At 36.0% G+C, this 23,916-nt stretch overlaps 5 protein-coding genes across 5 annotated transcripts; 3 read left to right on the top strand and 2 right to left on the bottom strand.

Moving 5' to 3' along the window:
- Nucleotides 1-524: 524 nt before the first annotated feature.
- On the bottom strand, nucleotides 525-6,144 carry LOC132697916 (FAS-associated factor 1). Its single transcript, XM_060663682.1, has 11 exons — nucleotides 5,970-6,144; nucleotides 5,790-5,858; nucleotides 5,438-5,741; nucleotides 4,825-5,005; nucleotides 4,559-4,771; nucleotides 4,317-4,507; nucleotides 3,173-3,318; nucleotides 2,829-3,120; nucleotides 938-1,329; nucleotides 809-886; nucleotides 525-755 (listed from the first exon to the last, which is right to left on the bottom strand). The coding sequence occupies exons 1-11, from the start codon at nucleotides 6,006-6,008 to the stop codon at nucleotides 675-677; spliced, it is 1,986 nt and encodes a 661-aa protein (XP_060519665.1). The 5' UTR covers nucleotides 6,009-6,144; the 3' UTR covers nucleotides 525-674.
- Nucleotides 6,145-6,403: 259 nt separating this feature from the next.
- Nucleotides 6,404-8,635, top strand: LOC132702660 (SAGA-associated factor 29). Its single transcript, XM_060671449.1, has 5 exons — nucleotides 6,404-6,893; nucleotides 6,951-7,070; nucleotides 7,124-7,285; nucleotides 7,676-7,907; nucleotides 7,960-8,635. The coding sequence occupies exons 1-5, from the start codon at nucleotides 6,732-6,734 to the stop codon at nucleotides 8,226-8,228; spliced, it is 945 nt and encodes a 314-aa protein (XP_060527432.1). The 5' UTR covers nucleotides 6,404-6,731; the 3' UTR covers nucleotides 8,229-8,635.
- Nucleotides 8,636-10,452: 1,817 nt separating this feature from the next.
- LOC132708071 (uncharacterized) lies at nucleotides 10,453-16,755 on the top strand. Its single transcript, XM_060680180.1, has 5 exons — nucleotides 10,453-10,880; nucleotides 10,935-11,092; nucleotides 11,142-11,332; nucleotides 11,385-11,612; nucleotides 14,236-16,755. The coding sequence occupies exons 1-5, from the start codon at nucleotides 10,615-10,617 to the stop codon at nucleotides 14,662-14,664; spliced, it is 1,272 nt and encodes a 423-aa protein (XP_060536163.1). The 5' UTR covers nucleotides 10,453-10,614; the 3' UTR covers nucleotides 14,665-16,755.
- A 1,982-nt stretch (nucleotides 16,756-18,737) lies between these two features.
- On the bottom strand, nucleotides 18,738-21,065 carry LOC132699918 (nascent polypeptide-associated complex subunit alpha). Its single transcript, XM_060666912.1, has 3 exons — nucleotides 20,908-21,065; nucleotides 20,345-20,616; nucleotides 18,738-19,243 (listed from the first exon to the last, which is right to left on the bottom strand). Exons 2-3 carry the CDS (start codon nucleotides 20,606-20,608, stop codon nucleotides 18,851-18,853), a joined length of 657 nt encoding a protein of 218 aa, XP_060522895.1. The 5' UTR covers nucleotides 20,609-20,616; nucleotides 20,908-21,065; the 3' UTR covers nucleotides 18,738-18,850.
- A 792-nt stretch (nucleotides 21,066-21,857) lies between these two features.
- On the top strand, nucleotides 21,858-23,036 carry LOC132702299 (coatomer subunit zeta-1). Its single transcript, XM_060670855.1, has 5 exons — nucleotides 21,858-22,049; nucleotides 22,105-22,350; nucleotides 22,403-22,536; nucleotides 22,590-22,680; nucleotides 22,863-23,036. Exons 1-5 carry the CDS (start codon nucleotides 22,032-22,034, stop codon nucleotides 22,908-22,910), a joined length of 537 nt encoding a protein of 178 aa, XP_060526838.1. The 5' UTR covers nucleotides 21,858-22,031; the 3' UTR covers nucleotides 22,911-23,036.
- Nucleotides 23,037-23,916: the final 880 nt, after the last annotated feature.

Below are 23,916 nucleotides of genomic sequence, written 5' to 3' on the forward strand. Positions count from 1 at the left end.
AGTTCTGTATAGAAAAGAAAAGAAAAATGAGGCCCAATAGCATTCCAATTAATATTCACTCATCTGCTTCTCCGTCAAAATAGTGAGAAATTCCAGACAACAAAACTATCACTCCAGCCTATGTCAAATTGCGATCCAGATACCAGGAATAAGATCTTGTCTTCGATATTTTTATAAGTCTAATCGAATCCCACTTCTGATGTTAGATTGATTAATTAACAATTCGGTCGGGTTTTCGGAAACAAACTAGACGAGTCTATACGATGGTGATTCTGCAGCCCTCTTTTCTTTATTTTAACACAGTGGCGTTACATTGTTAATATATTGCTAATTACTCGGAGCTAAGAGTGGGATAAAGTTTCATCCCCTTCACGTTGGAAAACTCATAGTGAATTCCATGGTTTGTGTTGGGCCTAGAATATTTCCGTCTCTTTCCAAACGTTAGCTAGTAATTAATAAAAATACCCTCAGTGACTGCTATTATTCGAAGTAGTTTTTCTGTGTAGAAAAGAAACACTCAACGATCGACATTAAAAAGTTTACTTAAATCATTATAACTAAAGAGTAACACTACATAAATTAAAAATATATTAACTATACATTTGTAATTAATTTAAATGCTGTTACAAAAAAAAAAACGATTCATAATCACGGTATTAGAAAATTCAGCAAAACTAACGTTCTTCTAATATCACAGTTTCTTGAGGACAGAGCTTCAATTCTTTCAAAGTCTGTTTACCATCGAGCGCCGTCAACTAAAATAAACATATATTGTAATGAAACGCCCATAAGAAAAAAAATCACATACATCTCTTCTGGGCCAACTGGAAATCACTTTGTACTCGTCGTTGGGATAGCCTTTCACCACCAAGAAATCAAGCAACACCTAAATCGAATCGAAAGTCAAAAAAAAAAAAAGAAAAAAACGCGTCAATACCTGCAAAGGAGTGTCCGCGCTAAACCTTCTCTCGATATTGACCCCCTTAGGCAGCCTAAACCTTATTTTCGTGATATCGTCGCCTAAGGGAGGTTCGGGCGGTAAACCGGCCTCCACTTTCCGCCTGTGAGCTTCCTTCCTCGCTTCGCTCTCCGCCTTTTCGTTTTCCAATTTTTTCCGCGCCTCGAACTCTTCCCTCTCTTGTGTGCGTTTCGCCTCCTCCTTTGCCCTGTCCGCTTCCAGGCTCTCGCGATACGCCTGGTCCTGTTCCCACTTGACCAGTTCCCTTTCGGCCCTTTCCTGCTCCTCCTTCATTTCGACGGTCTGATGTTCGTGGAACATTTCTACGCACTCGATCAGCGTGGAAAGCAGTTCGTTCACGCCCACGTTACCTGTTAATCCGACACACCCAAAAATTTCGCTTTTTATTGGGATTTAAAGAAATGTTTTCAGGGCAATAAAGTAAAGATCCGATTTTCGGGTAACGTTTCGTTTAATACGCTCAACCCTCATCGGGACCCATGGGCAAATATACGAGAATAAGTTTTAAAAATGAAAATTAAAAATAAAAGCCTTGACGAATGATATTCATTTGCTAATAGGATGATGATGAATAGTAAACATCTTGTATGCTATGCCATTAAGTTGATATGATTAGTTAATAGGATAATGAATATTAATGATTTTGTAGTTATCAGTAGATAATATCAGCTAAACACTATTCCTAAATTGAAAATACATCAATATTGTGATAAATGCTATTAAGTTGAAACGAGTAATGAATAATAATATAATATAAGATTAATATAATATATACATGATAATATAATAATAATAAATATTTTGCTATATTATAACTGCAAAAATACTGTCATCAGTAGATACCATCATCTAAACATTGTTCTTAAACCTGTTTAAGGAAATATCAGATGCATTAATATTGTGATGAATATAATTAATTTAATATAAGTAGATAATAGAATGATAATGAATATACAAGATTTTGTAGTCATCGGTAGATAATACCTACTAAACACTTTCCTAAATTCTAAATACATCAAAATTGTGATTAATGGTGTTAATTTGATAAAGAGTTTCTAATAAAATGATAATGAATATTAAAGACCATTAATAAATAATATTAGCTAAACACTATTCCTAAATCCCAAGAATGATATTAATTTGATATGAGTAGCTAATAGGATGAGTGAATATTTTACTATATCATAACTGCAAAAATACTGTTACTGGCAGATAACATCAGCTAAACCTCTTAAAGAATATCATTAATTTAATATTATGAGTAGTTAATAATGAATATCAAGCATTTTGTAATTTATCGGTAGAGGAAACCAGCTAAATCACAATTCCTCAATAGCTAAACACTAGTTATTAGTAAATCTGTTTGAGAAAATTTCAAATGAAATAATATTTCGATGAATATCATTCATTTAATAGGAGTAGTTATTAAGAATGATAATGAATATTAAAGAATTTGCTATATCATAATTGCAAAAAGAGTGTCATCGGTAGAAGATACCTGGAAAACAGTATTATTTTGATAAATGTTATCAATATTCTTTTTCTTGCAATATCCATTATAAAGTTCGTTAAATGGTCCGTAATAATTATAAAACGCACAAAAATTGTAACATTAGCAAAATTTTTTAGGGCGAATCGTTTCGTTTGGACTGCAAACGTTGACGGTTACTAACTTTGTCGATATTGCATCAAACTAACTCTTATTATTAATTAACAGGTGATTTCTGAATATTCGCCTAGTTCATATGGACACAAAAATTTAGTCACATTATATTAGAGACTGTAATTTTAGAATATTTGAATGTTATAATTTTTGGGTGTCGATTTGGATGGATTCTCGATCGCTTACCGTTGACGACGTTGAAAATCTCCGTGGCGGATCTGATCTTCATCACCAGAACCATCGCGGGCAACCTGTCCACGGGTATATTTCGCAAACTTATCGGCGCGGTGGGCCCCAACGAATTCGCGAGGGCCGCGTGAAACTTTTGCCGGTTATTTTCGTACGTAATGTCCCAACCCCACAGGATGAAGTTCTTCTCGATGATCTGCATTATGCTCTCGAAGCCGAGCAGTTGGGTACAAAAAACGTTGGTTAACACGCTCGCGTCGTGATGGAGATATATGGCCAGGATCTTTCTCTGCAATAGAGCACGGTAATCGCCTTGATTACAATCGGTTAATTGTGCCTACGTCTTTTGCTGGTTTCGCGCAGGCCTCCTTGAGCGCGTCCTCCAACGTTCCCTGATAGAAAGCGGGATGAATGGGGCCGTACCTGTTGGTGAAACGTTCCGCGAAGGTGATGGTTCCGATCAGTTCGTCTTCTACATGCTCTGGAACTGTAAGGGGTGAAATTTCACCGACATCTAATTTTTTTAGTTTACATTTTCCGAAGGAAACTTTAATGCCAAAATTGTAGGGTTCAGGTCCACCATAATTTTATCTTGATCATTTTTTGCAGTAAATCGAAAATATACAGGGCGGGTCAAAAAGTAAATGTTGATACAAACTTCCGGAATACTATAAATTTGACAAACGTCTAATTTTTACTTTATATTTTCGAAAGACAAATTTAATACCAAAGTTGTGGGGTCTAGATCCGTCATAATTTTATCTTAGAGTAGATAGGGTCAAAAAGTAAATGTGAATACCAAGTTCCTTTTTTGAAATGGAAAGCCATAACATAAATTTTAAGAACATCTAACTCTTTTATTTTACATTTTCAAAAGGAAATATTTAATACCAAAGTTGCAAAGTATACAGAGCGGGTCAGAAAGTAATATCGATATAAACTTCCTTTTTTAAAAACATTTTACAAACATCCAACTCTTTTATTTTACATTTTCAGAAGAAAATGTTTAATACCAAAGTTGCAGGATTTAGGTATATCATATTTTTATCTTGCTCCTTCTTGTCAGTAAATCGAAAATATACAGGGCGGGTCAGAAAGTTATGTTGATACAAACTTCTTTTTTTTTCAAATGGAATACCATAAATTACACAAACATCTAACTTTTTATTTTATATTTTCGAAAGAAAAATGTAATAACAAAGTTGTTGCGTCTAGATCCATCATAATTTATTTTATCTTGTTCATTTTTTCCAGTAAAAAAGTCACAAAGTAAATGTCAATACCAAATTCCTTTTTTTTTTAAATGGAACACCACAAATACCAACTAAAGTTTCGTAAAAATAACATTCCCCAGTCAAAATTCAAAACTGTTTTTTCAATCAATTCAAAAATTTGTAACTGATACAACATAACACCAATAGGAGTGCAAAGCCGTTGCAAAAATAACCACACTCGGCACCCACACCTTATGCATTACTAACTTACTTAAAGGTTCCATTTTTTTGGACGACGATGACGACTCGTTTTCGACAAAATAATCGTCGTCGACGTTAAAACTTTCCGAAGCGTCCTCGAATTCGTCATCACTGTCAATTTGAACGATCTGGGGCATGGATCGTTTTTCCTTTTGCTGAGAGTGCGCGCTTTTTCTTACAGTCAAATCATGTTCCGGAAAGCTAGAAGAATAGAGGTAATTTCTGAACTTTGAATCGATCGTGATTACGCACTTAATTCCTGACAAGGCTAACATTGTATTATCGTCTATATTGGGGGGCCAACCCGTCCATATCTGATTCCTAACGTGTATACTGGTGAAAGTATACACATCCGTTTTAACTTGAAGAATGGGTTTTATCCCCTCATATTTCAAATCGTAGGTCTTATCCTCGTATTTGATGTGTAACATATAAGTACCATTTAGTTTTTGAGTGACTTCGTTTCTAAAACAATAAGCAATCAATGAAGGCAGCTTTCTTAAACGAGGATAACTCACTCGTCCTCCGCTGTCACTCCATCCCCAGTAGACTTCACAATTAAATGCAACTCATTTTCATCTGGCAACATTAACTTTGAAAATGGAGATTTCTCGTATTGCGACAGGCGCGCCCAATTCGACAATATCTGTCTGCACGGAGGTACGTTCAATTCGGTACTTAGTTTTTGTTTCAAATCGCCTACAATGTTTTATAACACTTGCTTTAGTATACATAACCTAAACTGAAACATTAACATAGTTTTTGGTTTAATATGACATATAGGTTTGGTAGATTTTGGAAGACAGGATAAATTATTACTTACAACATAAAAATGATAGAAGAACTGGCTTTTCCCTTCTGAATTTTCAATCAACTGTCATGACTCATGCAAACCACAGATTATAAAAATTGTTGGATAGTGCAAACCTGTTAATTTTTTTCCAATTCATTCCAAATTTACCTACTATTATTATTTTATATAAAAATTGTATATCAAGATTTTAATTAACAACCTGTGTGTTCCTACACCATTACTAGTTTAAATTATCCCTTTTATTACTTACATTTTGCTTTTAAAATTTTACATTGAGTTCCAATCTTGGTAAAATTAACCACAAAAATAATACTTACTTATGTTGGCATTTTCTGGTAATCTAATTTTAATCAGCCTATCGGAGTAATTTATATTAAACGTCAGCATTTTAACGTCGGTGCTCCCGCTCGACGTAGAGGCGAAATTATTTTCCTGGGACTTTTCTTTGTGAGATTTCTTTGTCGGCAGATGACCGACATTATTACCTATCTCCATCATGTCTGTGGCATTTTCTATCGGCTGCGACGACGCGCTCGAATCGTCCTCCACGATCATAATATCCGGATCATTTCTTGGATGAAACGACTGGCTATCCGGAGGCATAACTCTACTAACCGCTCGCTACAAAGGGTTTGTTTATGGAATGTTTTCACGAAAAAGTATACATACTAATAGGTCCCAGTTGGTTTCCTCTAGATGGAAAATTGCTTCGGCTACGTCTTCGACGCCAGTGCACGCCTGTCAAAGAAACAAAAATTTCACCTTCAGTGTTTTGTCATGGCACTTAAACAACAAACGCGAGTTTGGTACCCGAAGAAAGAATCCGTGAATGAATTTCAAACGTCTCACCTGAAAATCGGCTAGAATTTCTTCTCTACTTTCTGACATGGTAAGTTTGAAATCCGAAATTGACCTCACAATACAATGACCATATATTTAACCTGCATAAACGAACTTTTTCACCTTATTTGTCAACTAAACGTCAATTTCTAATCACGCATCGTCGTCCATCGATGCTGCTGCTAACAACTAATATCGGAAAAACCGGAAACTTCTTTAAATGTTGACGCCTAATCTATGGGTTTGAGTGTAGTAGACGCGGGAAAATATAAAATATTCCCATGACGAAACGATGGATTGTTAAATAATCTGTTAATATATTAGATCGAGGACGTTAAGCGAATAAGGAAAATGACGTCGCTTTTTTCTTTTCCTTTGGTTTATCATCATTAATCTTATTCAAGGGTTTGGGTGAAGCTGAGTTCCATTCCGTTGCGTTATTTATACAATGGTAGTGGAAAGTAGAAGAAAACCCCGCAGTGGAAGTTTTGAATGTTTCAGTGTCATACAGCCCCGCTGTTCTGGACCTAAACAGTCCACTGCGGATTTTTTTTTTTGGCAACGGTTGCTGTAAACTGGACGAAAAAATGTACTTTACATTACTCTACCAATAATTTAAAAGCACAGAATACACTAGAAGTTTGCATTGGATTACGCGATCCATGGTCTGTAATTGTATTTGTTTACATATGTGTATTTGTGTGCATATTTAATTTTCCTTTGTATATATGTGTATATATTGATGCTCTAAAATAACATTCATGACCAATTATGGCTTTTACGCCTGACGCCGTTGCAATCCAACAAGTTCAAGAACGATTGAAATCCTTGCACTCGATCGTTCATGAAATTGAAAAGAAAAGGCAATTATGTGAACAGAGCGTCAGCACTCTTCAAAAATACAGTAGCGATGAAAGCGGACAGAGTTCAAAGGTTGTGTCCATTTGTTGGGTCCCAAATTGTAACTAAAACGATTTCTTTTTCTGGCAGAAAATTAAATCAATGTGCAAAACATTGATGACCCAGACAGAAGCAGAGCGCGAGGTTATACAGAGAGCCCTTCAAAAAATTTACGAGATAAGGAGTATAAAGAACGAGAGGCGAATACAGGTCGGGTTAAGGCCCAAAATATGTTTAATTTAGTTGAAATCTTAATGTCGCAGGCCCGTCTGTTGTCTGTAAATAAAGAATCGATCAGGAGCGGGACGTGGATGAAAATGTTACTTAGTTCTGCGCAAACTTTGCCGCTGTTTGTTGGTAAAGTCGGAGAAAAACCACCGCCCCTTTGCGGAGCTATTCCAGCTGAAAGAAATTATATAGCAAAGGTAAGGGAATTGTTTTATTTGGATTTTTGATTGTATGAGTAAGGAAATTAGAGATACTAGGTATATATATCTTAACTTTTTATTTATTGTTAGACCAACGTTTTTTTGTGTCGCGTTTTATGTGATTTTTTGTCATTTATGTCATACATTCCTCATATAAAAAATACTTCTAGCGCTAGTTTTAGTTAAGTTTGATAATTTTGCAAATTTTTGAAAAAGTAAATAATAGGTTAATAATATTTATAATGATTGGTGCTGCTTATTAATTAAATCTTGTTCATTTTTGATTGGATTTTTGTAAGTTAACAGAGCCCACAGAAAATAATGCAAGGGATTCAAATCTGGCAATCTGGGAGGCCAAGGTTGCAGTGTATAATTTTACAATTTAAGGTGGGTGACATGGTTGCCGCCTTGGTTACCGACGATAATGGCGAAAATTGGATTTTGGCCGAAGTTGTAAGCTTCAACCACAATACCAGCAAATATGAAGTCGATGATATACTGAAAGAGCAAAATCAAGAGGGGAGGCACACCTTGAATAAAAAGCGAGTGGTACCTTTGACTTTAATGAGGGCCAACCCGGAAACAAATCCGGAAGCTCTCTTCCGACAGGGCACTCTGGGTCGGTATTGTTTCCTATCGTGAGAATTTTTGCCTCATTATCGACCTCTTAGTTTTAGCGTTGTTCCCTCAAACGACTTGCTTCTACAAAGCGTTGATTAATAAACCACCTGCAACCCATATGGACGAGTACGAGGTACTGTTCGAAGATTCGAATTATCAAAAAGGTTATAGTCCGCCCTTGCAAGTGGCTCAACGCTACGTTATTCCCTTTAAGCAGAGATTAAAGACCAGCGCCACCACGAGTGTGGCCACAACTTCGCAGCCCGGCTCGGATAATGATTCCGAGGATAGCTACTTTAGTGTGAAGAGTAATGTTTAAGATTATTTTATAAGGTTTCGACTTATTAAAGTTATTTTTTACAAACGTGCGACTTTGGGTTCCTTTTTTGTACTAGTTTAAATGAAATCTCTTTGCTCAATACACTTTTACCTTATGCTGGGATCTTTTGAGATTTCTGTACGAAAAAGTTATAGTGTTAATTTTAAAGGAGATGGGTCTAGTATTTTACCAAACACATTACCAACAACTATGACTTCTGATTATAATATTGGATATTATACAGATAAATATGAAACAGCAATTGAAAAAATTGGTTTTCATTTTCACTCTGGAACGCCTTTAAATAATTTCGCACAACCTCAAGTACATGTTGGTATTACTTCAATTCCGCAATTAAATCCTGCAACTGATGTCACTTTATTGCAAAATACTGCAGCATATTTCGATATAACATGTGAAATTGTTATTGGTGTTAATTGGGGTTCGGATCGTATTACAAATGATGCATGTTAAAAATGTTATTTCTAATCAAAAATACCTTTCTGGTAATACATTTGCTGGTCGGAATAATGATGGAATAGGTAAACAAAAATTAAATAGATAAATTTATTATATATTTTTTCAATAAAGAATTTAAACATAAAGGATAAGGTTTTTTAACATATTCTTTTAATTTTATATAAGGATTCCATTTATAACTAATTATTCTATCGTGAAAAGGTTTTGTGCATCTGGTTCATATTTAATAGGTGCCGTTCAAATATCACCACCTAAAAGTAATTTAATAATAATTTCAATTTGACCAGGATCAATTTGAATTTCATTCCAAGTTAGAACTCTTTTATTGACACAATCTTGAAGTGGAAAATTAATAAATTTGTTAAAATTTTGTATAACTCCATAATGGAAAGCATAATTAATAATAACATCTATAAGAAAAGATTTACCACTTGATGCATCTTCATATAAAATAAATGTATTTACTTTGGGGATTTTTTTCTCAAAAACATTATAAATATCGAAAAGAAATTATATAAAAATCTAATAAATCTTCTATTATAAAAACAGATTCTTCAATTGTATAATAGTAATTTAGAATATCACCTCGTGGACACGCGTAAAGTGGATTAGAACCAAGTGTACAATACTTAAATCTAAAAATCTAACGAGCCACGAGAAATAATGCTCCTCCGCATCGCTGATTAGGCGGTAGATTAACATGTTTCTCTTCCTCTGATAAGGTTAGCGTCGACGATATCCGAAATAATTCTGCTTCTTTTAGGTACACTTCGAAAGACTCCCAAGATATATTCTCGATACTTTTTTTTGATAATAGAATTTCTTTCATTGTTTCATTCTTTAGAACATCCGCTATTTTGGTTAATTTGATTTTGAACGTTAAATTGCGTTTTTTTGATTTGGGTTCTGATCAACGTTTGTAATTGAACTAGTAGCGCCCGTCCATATTAGGTGCAATAAATTCATTACCGTGTTGAGATTTTCGACTTTCCGTTCCATTAAATTGGCTAATACACCTGTGTTTCCATAAGTTGTATCTTCTTCTTCACTTAACAACGCCTCTTGACTGGAGGAGGTGATGGTGGTGAACTGTCGGTATCTCCTGGAACTCGAATTCTTCGTTGTCGCTCATAATGGAATGTAATGTAATGTAGTGTAATGTTTTAAATATTTTAAAGTTGTCAGGAACCAGATAAGAATTTTTCAATGGTCGAAATATACTATTCTCGATTGTTGACACTCTACATAGTTTAGATGAACATTTTGGTTAGTATCACTTATAACGTAAATCAAATAATTAGAATTAGAAATTTTCCTTGCAACGAAATCTGTCAACGGGCATGGATCATTGGTTGAGAACGACCTTTTAAATCTCGCGCATGCTTATGCTGAACGAACCTCCTCAACATTTTGATTCATAGTTAAATAATAATAATAATATATTGTTAGAGTTACTATCCTACAATTTAATAACAACTTATAAAGAAAATAGGTTGATTTTCCATCACAAAAACCATTAGGTATACTTACATACTTCCTAAAATGAGTCTATTTCACAGAGTAATCGTTTGTTTAACATATTGTATACATTTTTGTTTAGTTGCTTCATAAGTTCCCGTATTATCAGTTATACGAGTAAAGGTTTGACAAACTAATTTCTAACATACCTTGTATAGCGCACAGAATACGCGCCATCTACTGGCTACGTATCTTTTTTTATTTATTGACTGCCGAGAACAAAAGAGGCTTTCGGTACACGCGTTCTGTGCTGTGTGGATATTTATATATTTTTATAGGTTAACGTTTTTTTTTTGTGTGGCTGTTAATTGAAACTGTGATTTTGTTTCGGGAATTTATCGAGAATTTGGGCGCCTTTTTTTTTTAAATATAAGTTGGTAAACGAGAGATGTCGGCTAGCGGAGTCGGTCGCGGCAGAGGCTGGTTAAATCTGAAAAGTCAAAACGTTCCCGGTGCTCCGGGTTCGGGCACATCTCCGAACTCTAGCCCGTCGCCGACCGACCAACACTTCTCGAATGCGGTCAGCGATTTTTCGATCCTTTTAGGCAAAATAAAACAGTTAAACTTGGCGGATGACGGCATCAAATTCAACCAGAAGATCAAATATATCCTCGACGGTTGGTTCGAGGAGTGTCAAACCGCGTCCGACGTCGAGTAAGTCCCGCCGGCGGCAATTCCTAAACGTTTTCGTTGGGTTCACTCTCGTAGGCGAAGCTTCGAGGCGATCCATAAAGCGTGCCTGGAAGATTTCGAGGTCGCCTCCAAGTTCGTGATGCTCGTAGTGTCCAGGACGTTCATGTCGCAGAAAATACACGAACAAAATATCCGTTTGATGCTCGTGAAGAAGCTGCAGCATAATTTCGAAAGTATGCGATCGTGGTGTGGGTTGTTTCCAGGTTTCACGTGTTGATTTAGGTAGGGTCCAGCTTCAAACGGAGAATCCCGTCATCTTTAGGAACAGCGTGCGAATGATGGGCGAGTTTTACAACAAAGCCAAGTTGGCAGACGGCAAGCCGTTTTCGTTTATGGCCGTCCCGTTGATATCTTATCTCCAGATGCTGCTCGAATCCGCTGATGCGTTGGATCTCAAATTGTTCGCGACACAAGTATGCTGCCTTGTATTATCGCGGAAACGCGATTTACCGTCTTGGATTGCAGCTGTACTTGAACGGCGCCCCGCTGAAGAACGAGCGCCCCGAGAATATCGCATATCTCGTACGCGTCGTTAGACTGCTGCTGTTATCCGAGAAAACAGTCGCCAGAGAGTGTAAACTGTGGCTCCTCTTGGCGCTGGAGGTCGCGAGCAACCGATTCGCGTTGCTCGCCCCCGACGTGCAAAAGTTCTACCAGGAGCAGCTCGGAGATCCGGCGATGGTCGAGTTTCTGGTACGTTTTGAGGTTAGGAAAAAACAACTCCTGCAAAAGCGCGTCGCAAAGTGTCTTATTAAACTGGAAAAATGCCATGAATGAAGAAAAAATTGTAGGAGTGATTTTCTTAGATTTTCGAAGAGCCTTTAACAAAAACTTAAAAAACTATGGTGTTCATGGTGCTGCAATGATTCAAAAACTACCTATCAAATCCTACTCAGGGAACAGGGTTTTTTTTTAATGTGAAAGTTAAAATCAATTTGGTGTGCCCCAGGGAACAGTGTTGGAGCCGAATCTTTTCATTGTCTATATGGCATAGGCCGCATCAAGGGCAACAATTTTTTATATTTACGATTTTCGTCTGTTACGTATGCTGCTCGAGATATTTGAAAAAAATCATTTGAAAATCGCAATATCTCGCACTCAATCTAGACGCGATGACGTCATTTACTATTACGGTGTACCGCATGGTTTGAGAAAAGAGGTATTTTCTCGAAAACTCTTTATCCTATTGAAAAAATTCATATATCGGGAAACGTGGGAGATCTAGGGCTATAACTTTTACTTGCGGCATTTTTTGGATTGTGGACAGGGTGTGTCGATTATTTAAAATAAAACAACAGATCTTGAAAATTGCCGTTTTCGTGGTTAAATGATTAGCCGTAAATGAAAAAGTATAAAACATAGGATAATTTGGTTTAAACAGTGTCGAGAGAGAGTTTCAAGTTTCGTCTCTCATACAGGGTGCGCCAGATATTTGCAAAAATATAATTGGGAATCGCTATTGTACAAATTTTTAAATTTACCAAAATTACATCTTAAGTTTTATAGTGGCCCAGAGAAGCGCGATAGCAAAACAATGCGTCCCTCTTTTTAAAATAGAAAGATGCTTCGCGGTGTGCGCTACGAACTTGCCCCGCCCAGCTACGATTTTTCAAAAGCAATTTTACTTTTCGAAAGTATACGCGCTTGGCAACGAAATTCATATATCGGTAACGGGAGGTCCGAGGGGACCCCCATTGGTACACAAATGATCAGCGTCGAAAAAAGATTTTTTTTTTAATTTTCTGTTCTCCGTTTCAGTTTCTCTGTAGACCTGGCATTAACTGGCTATATCTTTTGAACGGTCTGCAATATGGCCTTTAAATTTGGCTCCTTTTAAGCCGTGCACGAGCTACACAAACCAGTAAAAAATGAGTCTGATCAAACCAAGGCGTCCATCTTTTTTTTTAGATTTTCGACTGTTTTTTGGAAATTGCTATGAAACACGATAAGTGTCCGAAATTCGAAGCCATCCACTTGAAATTTGACAGATATATAGGGCTTAGCTCCGTAACGAAGCCGGGGGGTCGGGAAGTATTTTTAAAAATTTAAAAACCGCACTTGCAGGGTACCGAGAATAAAATCATTACTCCAAGATGGTATATGCGCTCAAAAAATTCTTTAACCAAACGACGCGCAAGATCCGGGTCAAAAACCTTTATTCTTGATGATTTTTTAAAAATGTACAGGGTGCGTCGGTAATTTTCTAAAAACTGAAGATTTAGCTCCCTTTATATTGATAATTGACCATAACTAGAAGACTGTGATTCCGTTGTCAGTTTCTTTCATATTTCCATATAGTTTTCACATATTGTACAGGGTGTTCGGGATATTCTATGCTATATTCGAAAACGTCATATGTGTCTCAAATATGTAGTCAACGACTTCAAATTTGGCAAGGAAGTAAAAGTCCGTACGCACATTTAAACAGTAGAAATTGAGCGTAGTGAAATGTCACCAAATATTTCTTTTAAAAATTTGAAAAATTTTCTTTGATTATTTTGTCTTCCAGAAAAACATGATTTTCTCAAAAACTGTTCAACCGATCGGCGAAATTTTAGGGCCAGAAAATGTGGGCTATGACATTTACTTTAGGCATTTTTTGATTATATACATGGTTTTTCAATTGTGGACAAAATTCTAACAGACCGTGAAAGGTGTACTTTTTTGGAATAAATTATTAATCGCAAATCAAAACTCGTAAAATATATGGCCAATCGGTTCAAATAGTGTTATAGGCCCTATCAAGGGTAACAATTTTTGTATTTACGGTTTTCGTCTATCACATATTGAAATCTGTATGGCTTCAGAAAAAACTTATTTTCTCGAAAACCATTTATTATTTTGAAAAAAATCTTGAACCAGGAAACGTGGAAGATCCAGGGCTATAACATCTACTTCGAACATTGTTTGAATCATATACAGGGTGTGTCGTTTGTTCGCAAAAAATCTAAAAGATCCTAAAAATTTCCGTTTTTGTGGGTTAATTATTGGCGATAAATGAAAAACGTCGTTTCTTCAATTATACAGGGCGCGAGATATATGAAAAAATATCGTTCGACAACCAAATTGACATGCGACGGACATTTTATACAGGGTGAATGCGCAATTAAATTACATCGATTTTGCGAAAGTCCCATAATGGTCCGCAGCGCGTCCCTTTACCACACGAAACCGCGAAGCTGTTTCCTTTTATAATAAAAAGCTGCTTCGCACTACGCGCCACGAACTTGCCCCGCCCAGCGACGATTTTTGAAAGCAATCTTGTTAGCACTATGCCACTAATCATTAATAAAATAAAAACGTCGTTAATCCGCAGGGAACGCGCACCTCGCTCAGCGTGCAGACGACTCACGCGAACAAAACGCTCGACGGTTATCAGAGCTCCGTCAACGTGCTGCAAATGTCGACGCCTTCGGAGGCCCACGGGAATCGGGCCACTTCCCCTTCGAGTAGCTCGTCAGAAGTGGCCGGCGGCGGCGGCGGCGGCAGCTTTCACAGCGACTCTAGTCAAAGCTTGAACAGTCACGACAAGAGGGAGAAGCAGAACTTCGCGAAAACCGGCAGGCCCATACTCGGTTCGGGGGCCACGTTGCACAAACCGCCGCAAGGCGAGGACCCCGCTGCCAATTGGAAAGACAAGGACGGCACCCGGCATAAATCCGGGAGCGAATGGGATAAGAAGCCCCCCAGGGCACCCGGCAAAGGCTGGGAACACGACGACCGATTCGATACCGACTATAGCTAATTATTTTTTTTTAACCACTTTTTAAATTCAATTTACAGTGTGTATTCCTCGATCGTAACTCGAGAAAAGCTTCGGCGACCGTAATCTCGTAGGCACGGGCTCGATATTATAGCCTCTTTTACGCTACATTAACCGATCAAAAGAAAAAGTAAGCGTTTCTACGATTTTGGGCTGTGAACGCGAGCCCGTCTGTTATCTGTTCCCCGGTATCTGTTCTCTGTAACCTTCTTCGTGGTTTTCGACCGAACGATGCGAACCATGGCCTTCGAATTTTCCTCCGTGCTAATACCGAGAGATACGGGCCAATTTCAAAGTTTCGAGGTATCAAAAAATTTTTTTTATATTTATTTATTTTTTTTTTCCGATCGGCAAAAATCTCGAACTGGAAGACGCACGGGATTCGACGAAATAACCCGAAAATATAGATTACGGACAGAAAACCGGTAGGAGGCCAATTTACAAGCTCTAAAATAGTTTATAAATGAGGTCTAGCAGTGCTTCGTCTGAAAATGGAGAAATTTAATTATTATCTTTTGGCTTTTGCCGTCTCCAATATCTTTTATTTTCCACGGCGACACTTTTAATATGCGTAGACGAAATTTTTAGGTTATGTAAGATGATGTTGCAAAACAGGCCTCCGGGGTATAATCCTTATCTCGAACTTGATTTCTACAAAAATTTCTGAGGTTAACCATGGTTAACGTGAGTGCTATCTCAAAAATACCTCTTTTTAGACCGTCAATCGTGTTGTGGGTGATGCGAGTTTTCTAACCTAATCATATTTATATCATTAGCGACTCAGATAAAGTCCCAATAACCAATATCTTTATCCTAACCTAAAATATTTCAAATAAGTTGTTTTTTCCTATTTTATAACGCTTCGAAGCGCAGGGACCTCTATCCCGCTTCTACGTTACAACATCCCCGGCCGTTTTCAAATATTCAGTGTCATCCCTTATTCTTCCTCAAGAATTAGGTTTGGTCAACTAACCAAAAAATAATCAATGGTTAATGACTAACCAATTTTTGACTATGATCAACGTTGGAAGTTCTCGTCGTTTTAAAATTCAATACATTTGAGACACTCCGACATTTTCTTTTGGTCGATTAACTTTGGTAGTTTCTCACCCCGTATATGAATATTGACATTTTCCATGGTAAACGTTTAATTTGTGTTCCCTTAATTTATTTTATCGATCAAACGTTTAATGGTTAATGCTTATACACACGTATTTTTCGTATAGCACAATTTCTTTTGGATCTGGAAACGTGTGAAAATCATTTTCGGTCGATGATTTTTGCACTAGTAAAACAAATATAGAAATGCGCCGTCACAGAAGATAATTTTTTATCGTTGAAATTATAAACTTTGTTTCCTCTGAGGGGGTGATAGAATTCAAGGGTCTCATTTTTAGTTATAAGTTGAAGTTGATTGAGAAAAATGAAAAAATCCAATATCCTTTTGACCAAAAACAGTCGAATGTAAGCAGTTTGACGCTATACGACCTCCCATCGCCATTCGATCCCCCACTTTTACCCTGTATATGTACATTATTTATATTTATTGTCAGCAAATCACTTAACTTGAGCCTTAATTATTAATCGGCATGTATTTCCAGTTCCACGATTGAAACTTGTCTTTATAATTGTACAGTTCGCCATCGGTTTGAGGTTAAGAAATAAGAAAAATTCTTTTAAATTTTATTATGATTTTTACATCGCTGTGATCATTTTTAGCGAAAATAATTTTAAACAGTTTATCTTTTTACGCATTTTACCAACTATTTTAATGTCTATTTAGTGAAAGATGTACTCGATGACGAATAAAAATTGACTGTGCGAGTATTGGAAGTTAATTAAACCTTAGTTAAGTTAAACGCGTCCGCCAGCTGGATTGAAATAAACACGTCGTAGAAATTTTCGCCGGTACTTTTAATTTCGTCCCTCCGCGATGATTTCCCTCGAAAAAGGTTTTTTTCTATAACAAAGAATTGAGGTAGCTTGGTATATTCTCTGAATTATGAGTCATAAATGGGTTAAATTCGCTGCACTTTACGCCATTTTCTTTCCAAACACACACTTAACTCATGTTTTTGCCGAACATTTAACGTAACCTGCTCGTATTTCAATGAAATTAAAAACTGTGAACTTGCCGAAATGTCAGCGGCCATGTTGATTGTCGGACGTTGTCGAACGCATAGAAATACAATCGAGATCTCTTCTTATTCTTCCTCTTTTATTAAGTTTGACAATCTGGCACGACAACAACCAAGGTGGATGGCATTGTTTATATTTAAACGTCACGCAAATATTTAGTGTTGAGCATCGCCGCACTTATCAAAAGATGTTTTAGGTATTACAAGTGCATCTTTACATCCTAACGGCAATTTGGGTAGTAAGAAGCGCACTTTTATCCCGTGACAATGTTGCAACACTGAGTATTGCATTCCTGAATTAAAAAAATGTATCTGGAACTTTTACTATAAATAAATCAAGAAGATATTTTAATTCACATCCTAAAAATATATAAAGGGTGAATAGGTAGATAGTGAATAAATTTTATCAAATTCAAAATACCTGGTTGTTGTTTTTAGTTGCCACTAAAACACGTAGATCCTTATTAGGGCTTATTTGTTGAATAACAAGCGATTGTGTTAGGTTTTAACGACATGAAGTGCGTAACCTCGAACGTAAGGCGTAGTAACATTATGCACAATATCTGTATAATATTTTAAAAATTGGCATTTTACAATTTGCTTTCGATATAACCTCCAAAGGTATAGTATAATATCTTGGTATTTATAAATTTTGAAACTCATGCAGTAAAGAAGGAACCCGATATAATTTGGAAACCACAAATTTTCATTTTTCAATAATTTTTCAATAACTCTTTTTTTTTGCCTTTGGCGGACACATCGAAAAAATGTCTGGGAAAATAAATTTTTTCTCAAACTATGCGGCGCATCATTCGTCAGTAAACGACGTCATCGCGTCTAGTTCCAACCATATTTTCTCAATATCTATATGATAGGTAAAAAAAAAAGGAAAAACAAAAATTGTAGCCCTCGATGCGAGTTACCAAACCTTGTACAAAAAAATTGTTCCATATATATATATATATATATATATATATATATATATATATATATATATATATATATATATATATATATATATATATATATATATATATATATAATATAACTCTTAAAAACACAATTTTTAAGGTTTTTGGGCCATAAAGGAGTGCTTTTAGCTCCGCATCTCACACGTATTCTGAAGCAAGAGTTTTAGGGAGCAGGGCAAATGGTTTTGGAGAAATTATATATTTTTGGAAACCAAAATAGCCTAAAAAAAAATCAAAAATTCTACTTCTACTTCCCTGCCAAGTCTTAAATCGTTTGCTGCAATTTTTAGACACTTAACATTTCCTAACATAGTACAGAAACCGAACACCCTGTATTTAATGAGATAACCGCAATTACAAGAACTTTAGATCTTTCAATCGCGTAAACACGGTTTTGGCGACATGATTTGTTTTCTTGAGCCCTTATAGAGGGTGTTTTCTAATTGAATGGCAATAATTAAAAGAACTATTTAAAAAAAAACGTGATATGAACATATGTCCTAAACGTCCTTAACTTTTGTGATACAGTGCGGCAAGTTGTCAAAAATAAAATATATTTTCTTAATATCTGTAATATGATTTCAGATATTTTAATAAAATTTGGCACTCATGTACCATATATCAGGAAGCATTAATTAACGTACATTTTTTAGAAAATACACCAGTGGCGGGCGTAGGGAATTTCACCGGTCCATTTTGTTCCATGTTTTCTCTTAAAATAAAAAATATTCTTACAACCTCCAATCAATTCTAGAGAAATTTAATTTGTTTTTTTTTTCAAGGTGTAACATCAAAAATTAAGACGTTTAGAGCATATGTTCATATAAAGTTTCTTTTTAAAATGGACCCAAAAATCTCTCCCTCAATTATTGATATTCAATTATAAAACACCCTGTATATTCAAAATCTTTTTTTACCCGCTAGACAAAATGGAATTATAAGGCGGTTAAGGTTTTTACTTTTTTACTTCAGTTATGTACATACCAAACACATAATTGAATCCAGGCGATAAAACGAAATGAATTCGATCGAAACAGAAAATAAAGGTAAGTCGAGACTCTACATCGTCAGTTCCATGATGGCGTTCACTATATCGTTCTGGTTGTTTTTGAGCGCTTTGATCGCCTTCACTCGACTGACGTTCGCTTGGGACATGACCAGTTCCACGTCCTTGTCTTCCACTCCGGTTTCGTCGACGTCTTCGTCCTCTGATTCCTCCGCTATGGGGGCCACCGAAGTGGTGGTGGTGCCGGCAGCGCCATCTCCCGCGGGATTTACGTCCTTGAACTTTTCCGCCGCCGCCACTTGGGCCTGCTGAGACAGATCTTCGATTTTCGCCTCTCCGAACACGATATAGGTGTCGCTGACCGGATTTTTATACACGTCCGGTTTATTGATGACGAACAAAATGTTTTTGGACTTGCGGATCGTCACCCTGTTAACTCCTTGAACCTGCAATAAATATGTTACGATAAAAAGTTTCGGGCTGAAGCTATTTTTTTGCCGGGACCTTATTTATGTAGACAATCTACTTTGAGAATGCGAAGAATGTTAAGTTTTAAAAGTTCAGATTTTCTGATCCAATCTGATTAGTTTTTATTTATTTTGTTAAATGGATTTTCATCAAGTAAAAGCCTCCTCAGTTCAATTTTTGAAAGAAGCTGAAAATAATTTCTTGGCTATTTGGTATTTCAAATTGCTTCTACGGTGCCGAATATGTTCCCAAAACATTTGGTTTTTTAACAAATTTCTACAAAATAAGATTTTTCCCAAGTTTATAAAATTAAAAACCGACAACACATGTCCTGCTACAAGGAAAGCCCAGATCCAAGGCCAGACGAAATGGATGAAGCAAGAAAGAAGACACGAGTACAGAAAACGGGATACAAACAAGATTTATATAAATTGTCTCATAGAGTTAATCCCCTAGAATTTGACACATTTGATTATAGAGTTGGAACAGACATTTCATCTATCATTCATAAAAAGTTTCTTAGACAAAAACTAAAGTTAGACAAATTAAATTCTAATACAAAAATATCTAACAGCAAGCCAGTTAATACAAAGTATACAGACCACCAATTTTACAACAGGTTCATAAACTTAACAGATACAACATTTTATAAAAATGAAGTTGAATTCCTCAATACATTTTAAAACAATTCACAGTGAAAAAGTCTCCAAGTTCTTCAGATAAACATGATCTTCAAAAATTGATTAAAAAATAATAACTAACCAAAACATAGGTCAAACACAATGCTTTAGTAACCATTTCAATTAAGATTTTCAAATTTTACACTTCGAAAGCAAGGAGCACTAATCACATCTTAACAACTCACCCCTATTAAACTTATTTTGAACTTAGTTACTAATTAGGCTTGTAAAAGTGTGTGATATGACCTATTGAGCTAGATTTCATCCTTTACAAAGGGCAGAGACTTAATTATTATAGATTTTGCGTCTATATATATATAGAAGAATTTTGTTAGTTTGGAAGCCTTAATAAACATTTTCTTATCTAAATAAACATTTACATTGACTGTTTGAACTTACCGGCTTGAGCCCCAGTTTGGACATAATCTTTCTGGCTTTTTTTTCGCCCCTCGACTGCTTAGCTTTAGACACCATGTCGGCGGGCAGGCCGGCGGCCGCAGCCCCAGGGAACGCCGTCGCATTAGCGTTTGTCGTTCCCGCATCCTCTAATTCAGGAATGTCCTCGTCGGAGTCACTATCCGTCGAATATTCAGCACTTTCCTCAGGTTTTTCCGGTTTCGCCTCGTTCACCGCCGGTTTTTCCACTTCAGTCAGTTCCGGCATTTTTCTGTCTGCAAGAAATGCCGTCTGTGCTTACCAAAGCCGACCCACGACTTTATTTAAACGAATTCTTCGAACAGTCAGACTGCCAAGAAAGTAATCACAGTGCTCAGAATAAACATAAGCGAAACCTTGGTCGAAAACATCACGTATTTTTTTCGGTGTGCCTCAAGCGAAAGCGAAAGTCGATGGATTTGTTAAAAAATATTAACGGAATTTGCGAAGCCGTGAACCGAACGCAAGATTTAAGAATTTTCCATCAAAAACGATCGAAAGATTGGCGCAATAAATTAGAATATTACCTTTTTTATGGGATTAATGGATCCTCGCTTGCCGAAGAAAATAGATGAACCGACGTTGCCGTTGTTCGGGACGCGAAATTATAAATATTTGCTTTTTGGGTTCGCGCCTTCGCGCAAGAATATTTCTTCGAGCGATGCCAAATCAAAACCGAATAACGCTTTATTTCCTTAATGATTTTGTTTATGTTATTACAAACGAATTCCTAACATTTTACCGATAGAAAATATGCTCAGAAAATTTACGGAACCGGCAATGCGGCATTTATTTTAGCCACAGTATGAACGCTCATCTTCGACAATTTTTCATGAAACCAGCCGAACACGCAACCAGCCGGTGGAAATACCTCTTCGCACCATGTAAATTGATTAAAATTCGGCAGTCAGCATTTTTTGCATTCTAAAATACATAAATTTGACGCATTTATAGGGTCATAGTTACTAAAATAATAGTTCACAATTATTTGCAGTGTTTTGCCCATGTTGCCAAATATTCAATTATTTCCATTTATTCTGCTTTGAATTCCTTAAGTTTAAATTTATTTTTGGTTTTCAAAACGAAAAATTGCCAAATTGTATTTTTTGTGTTGAGAATTTATTTTTTATTTATCCTGTTGACAATTATAATAATTTTCGTTTCAACCTTAAGAATTTGATTTTAGTTTATTCGTTACAGTATTTCTGATAGTTGCTAAACTTTTTATATCAATGTCAAAAGTGATGCAATTGTTTTTAACAGTTAAATTGTTGCCAATGGCAAAGTATCTCGCTAACATCTTTGAAAATTTGATTTCATTTTGAGGCATTGTGTTAGGTCCAAAAGTGAAATGTGAAAAGTAAGAACATGTGAATTTTATTACAAATTGATTTAATATGGCAGTTTGGCAACACTGTGTAGTTGGAGACCTTTTGAAGACCCTAGTTTAATTTCTCTTTCCATTTAATAGGTGTTCTGTGATGTATCCTCCCAGATCAAAACTAACAACCTCACAGATCATGTAAATAACCATATACGTGTTGTGTTTGTGGAAAAGGTGTTTTGTTAGTTAACAATTTCCAATTTAAATAATTTAAATATAACTCTAATATAGCGCACCGCCTCTTAATTGTCTCTTAAATTAATAAAAATGGAAGGATCATTATTGGTAATTTTTTGAAATTATCAGTTGCTCTAAATACGTTGTATAAAAACATTTACAGGAACCTAATTTATATACAGTAAAGGGAATTGCTATTTTGGATAATGACGGTAATCGAATTTTGGCCAAATATTATGATAAAAACGTATTTTCGACACCCAAGGAGCAAAGGACTTTTGAAAAAAATCTCTTTAACAAAACGCATAGGGCGAACGCAGAAATCATCATGTTGGACGGTCTCACGTGCGTTTATAAAAGCAACGTGGACCTATTCTTTTACGTTATGGGCAGCTCGAATGAAAACGAGGTATTTGTTAAACAATTTAATGAGAAATATGTTGTGTACTTTTAATTTGTAGTTAATTTTGATGAGCGTACTAAATTGTTTGTACGATTCAGTGAGTCAGATTTTAAGGAAAAATGTAGAGAAAAGGGCCGTGTTGGAATCTTTGGATATTGTCATGCTCGCCATGGACGAAATTTGCGACGGAGGGTAACACTTCTGGAATCAATTTGGAGTTGTCTTGGGTAATTTTTTGGTTTTAGGATTATAATTGATGCCGATTCGAGTTCGGTAGTCTCGAGGGTAGCATTGAGAAATGATGACATCCCCATTGGCGAGCAAACTGTTGCTCAGGTAACAAATGCCATTCATTCATTATTTTGGTGATTTTCGATTAGGGGAATCCTCCTTACTAGCTTACCTAATAGACACACATGTATTTTTTGTTTATGTAATACAGTGACCGAAAATATAGCACTATTATAGAGTTTTGGTCATTGTACATTAATTTTTACTAATGTTTAAATTTTTCGTAGGTCTTGCAATCTGCAAAAGAACAACTCAAGTGGTCTTTGCTAAAATAGTGAGTTGATCTGTTACCTACGACTATGAAATTTTATTGTCAGTTAATGAATTTATTTAAATAAAGTTAAAAGCCGTATTATGGGGGGCATTTTGGAATTTTCGCAGAAAGGCTTTAATACAGAATAAAAACCTCTGCTTTCATTATGGATTCATTTATCAATGAAATAATATGGGGCTTTTCTTAACAAAATTAGTCCTTCGCCACTTTGTTTGACTCTATACCATTGCCGTCAGGTTGTGGGGTCTATCTCTCTGTATCTATAGATCTATGTTTTTTTAAATAATAGTACATGTAAGTATAATTTGCTTCACAACAACAATAACAGAAATTTACTAAACGCCTGTTTCTGCAAAACTAAAATTAAGCAAACATCTAACACTTTCTCTTTATTTTCTCTAACTTTTCTGACATTTTAAATTTTTGGACATCTTATTACGTTAAAAGGATAGATTATGTGCGTCTGAGTTTCTTTCGTTATTTAACACTTTCAAACACATAAAACTAAGAGTTATTTGCGCAGCATACTTCTAAAAACACCAGTGATGACAAACACAAATTCACGTGTAGAACATTTTGCTAAATCAACCTGTTCCTGTTCTTGCCGTTAGTACAGTTACTCGCCAACAGATGGCACTAGCAGAAGTATTGTGAAAAAAAAAGCCTAATAGAAATCTTAGTCTACCCACTGGTAATTATTTTGGATGAATGTGCGTGTTGTCTCATACCGTCACGAGTTTAGTGCTCGTCGGTCCATCGGCGACGAACCAACAGTCACAAACACCGAGAATATCTTTTTCGAATTTCACAAGCAGTTGGACAAGATTACTTTGGCCATTCGCTCATTTTGGTCACAGATTAACACAAAATAACGTAACCAACCGGCCATCCTGCCTTTAACCATCGCGCATGATAACGCTAAACACTTTAAAAAAAGTCAATCATTTTGAACCGATATCAAAGCTTTTTGGACAAATATACACACAATGCTTTCGACCACGCAGAGA

The sequence above is a fragment of the Cylas formicarius genome, unplaced genomic scaffold (genome assembly GCF_029955315.1).
Source record: "Cylas formicarius isolate icCylForm1 unplaced genomic scaffold, icCylForm1.1 PGA_scaffold_10__41_contigs__length_53128322, whole genome shotgun sequence".
Lineage (NCBI taxonomy): Eukaryota > Metazoa > Arthropoda > Insecta > Coleoptera > Brentidae > Cylas > Cylas formicarius.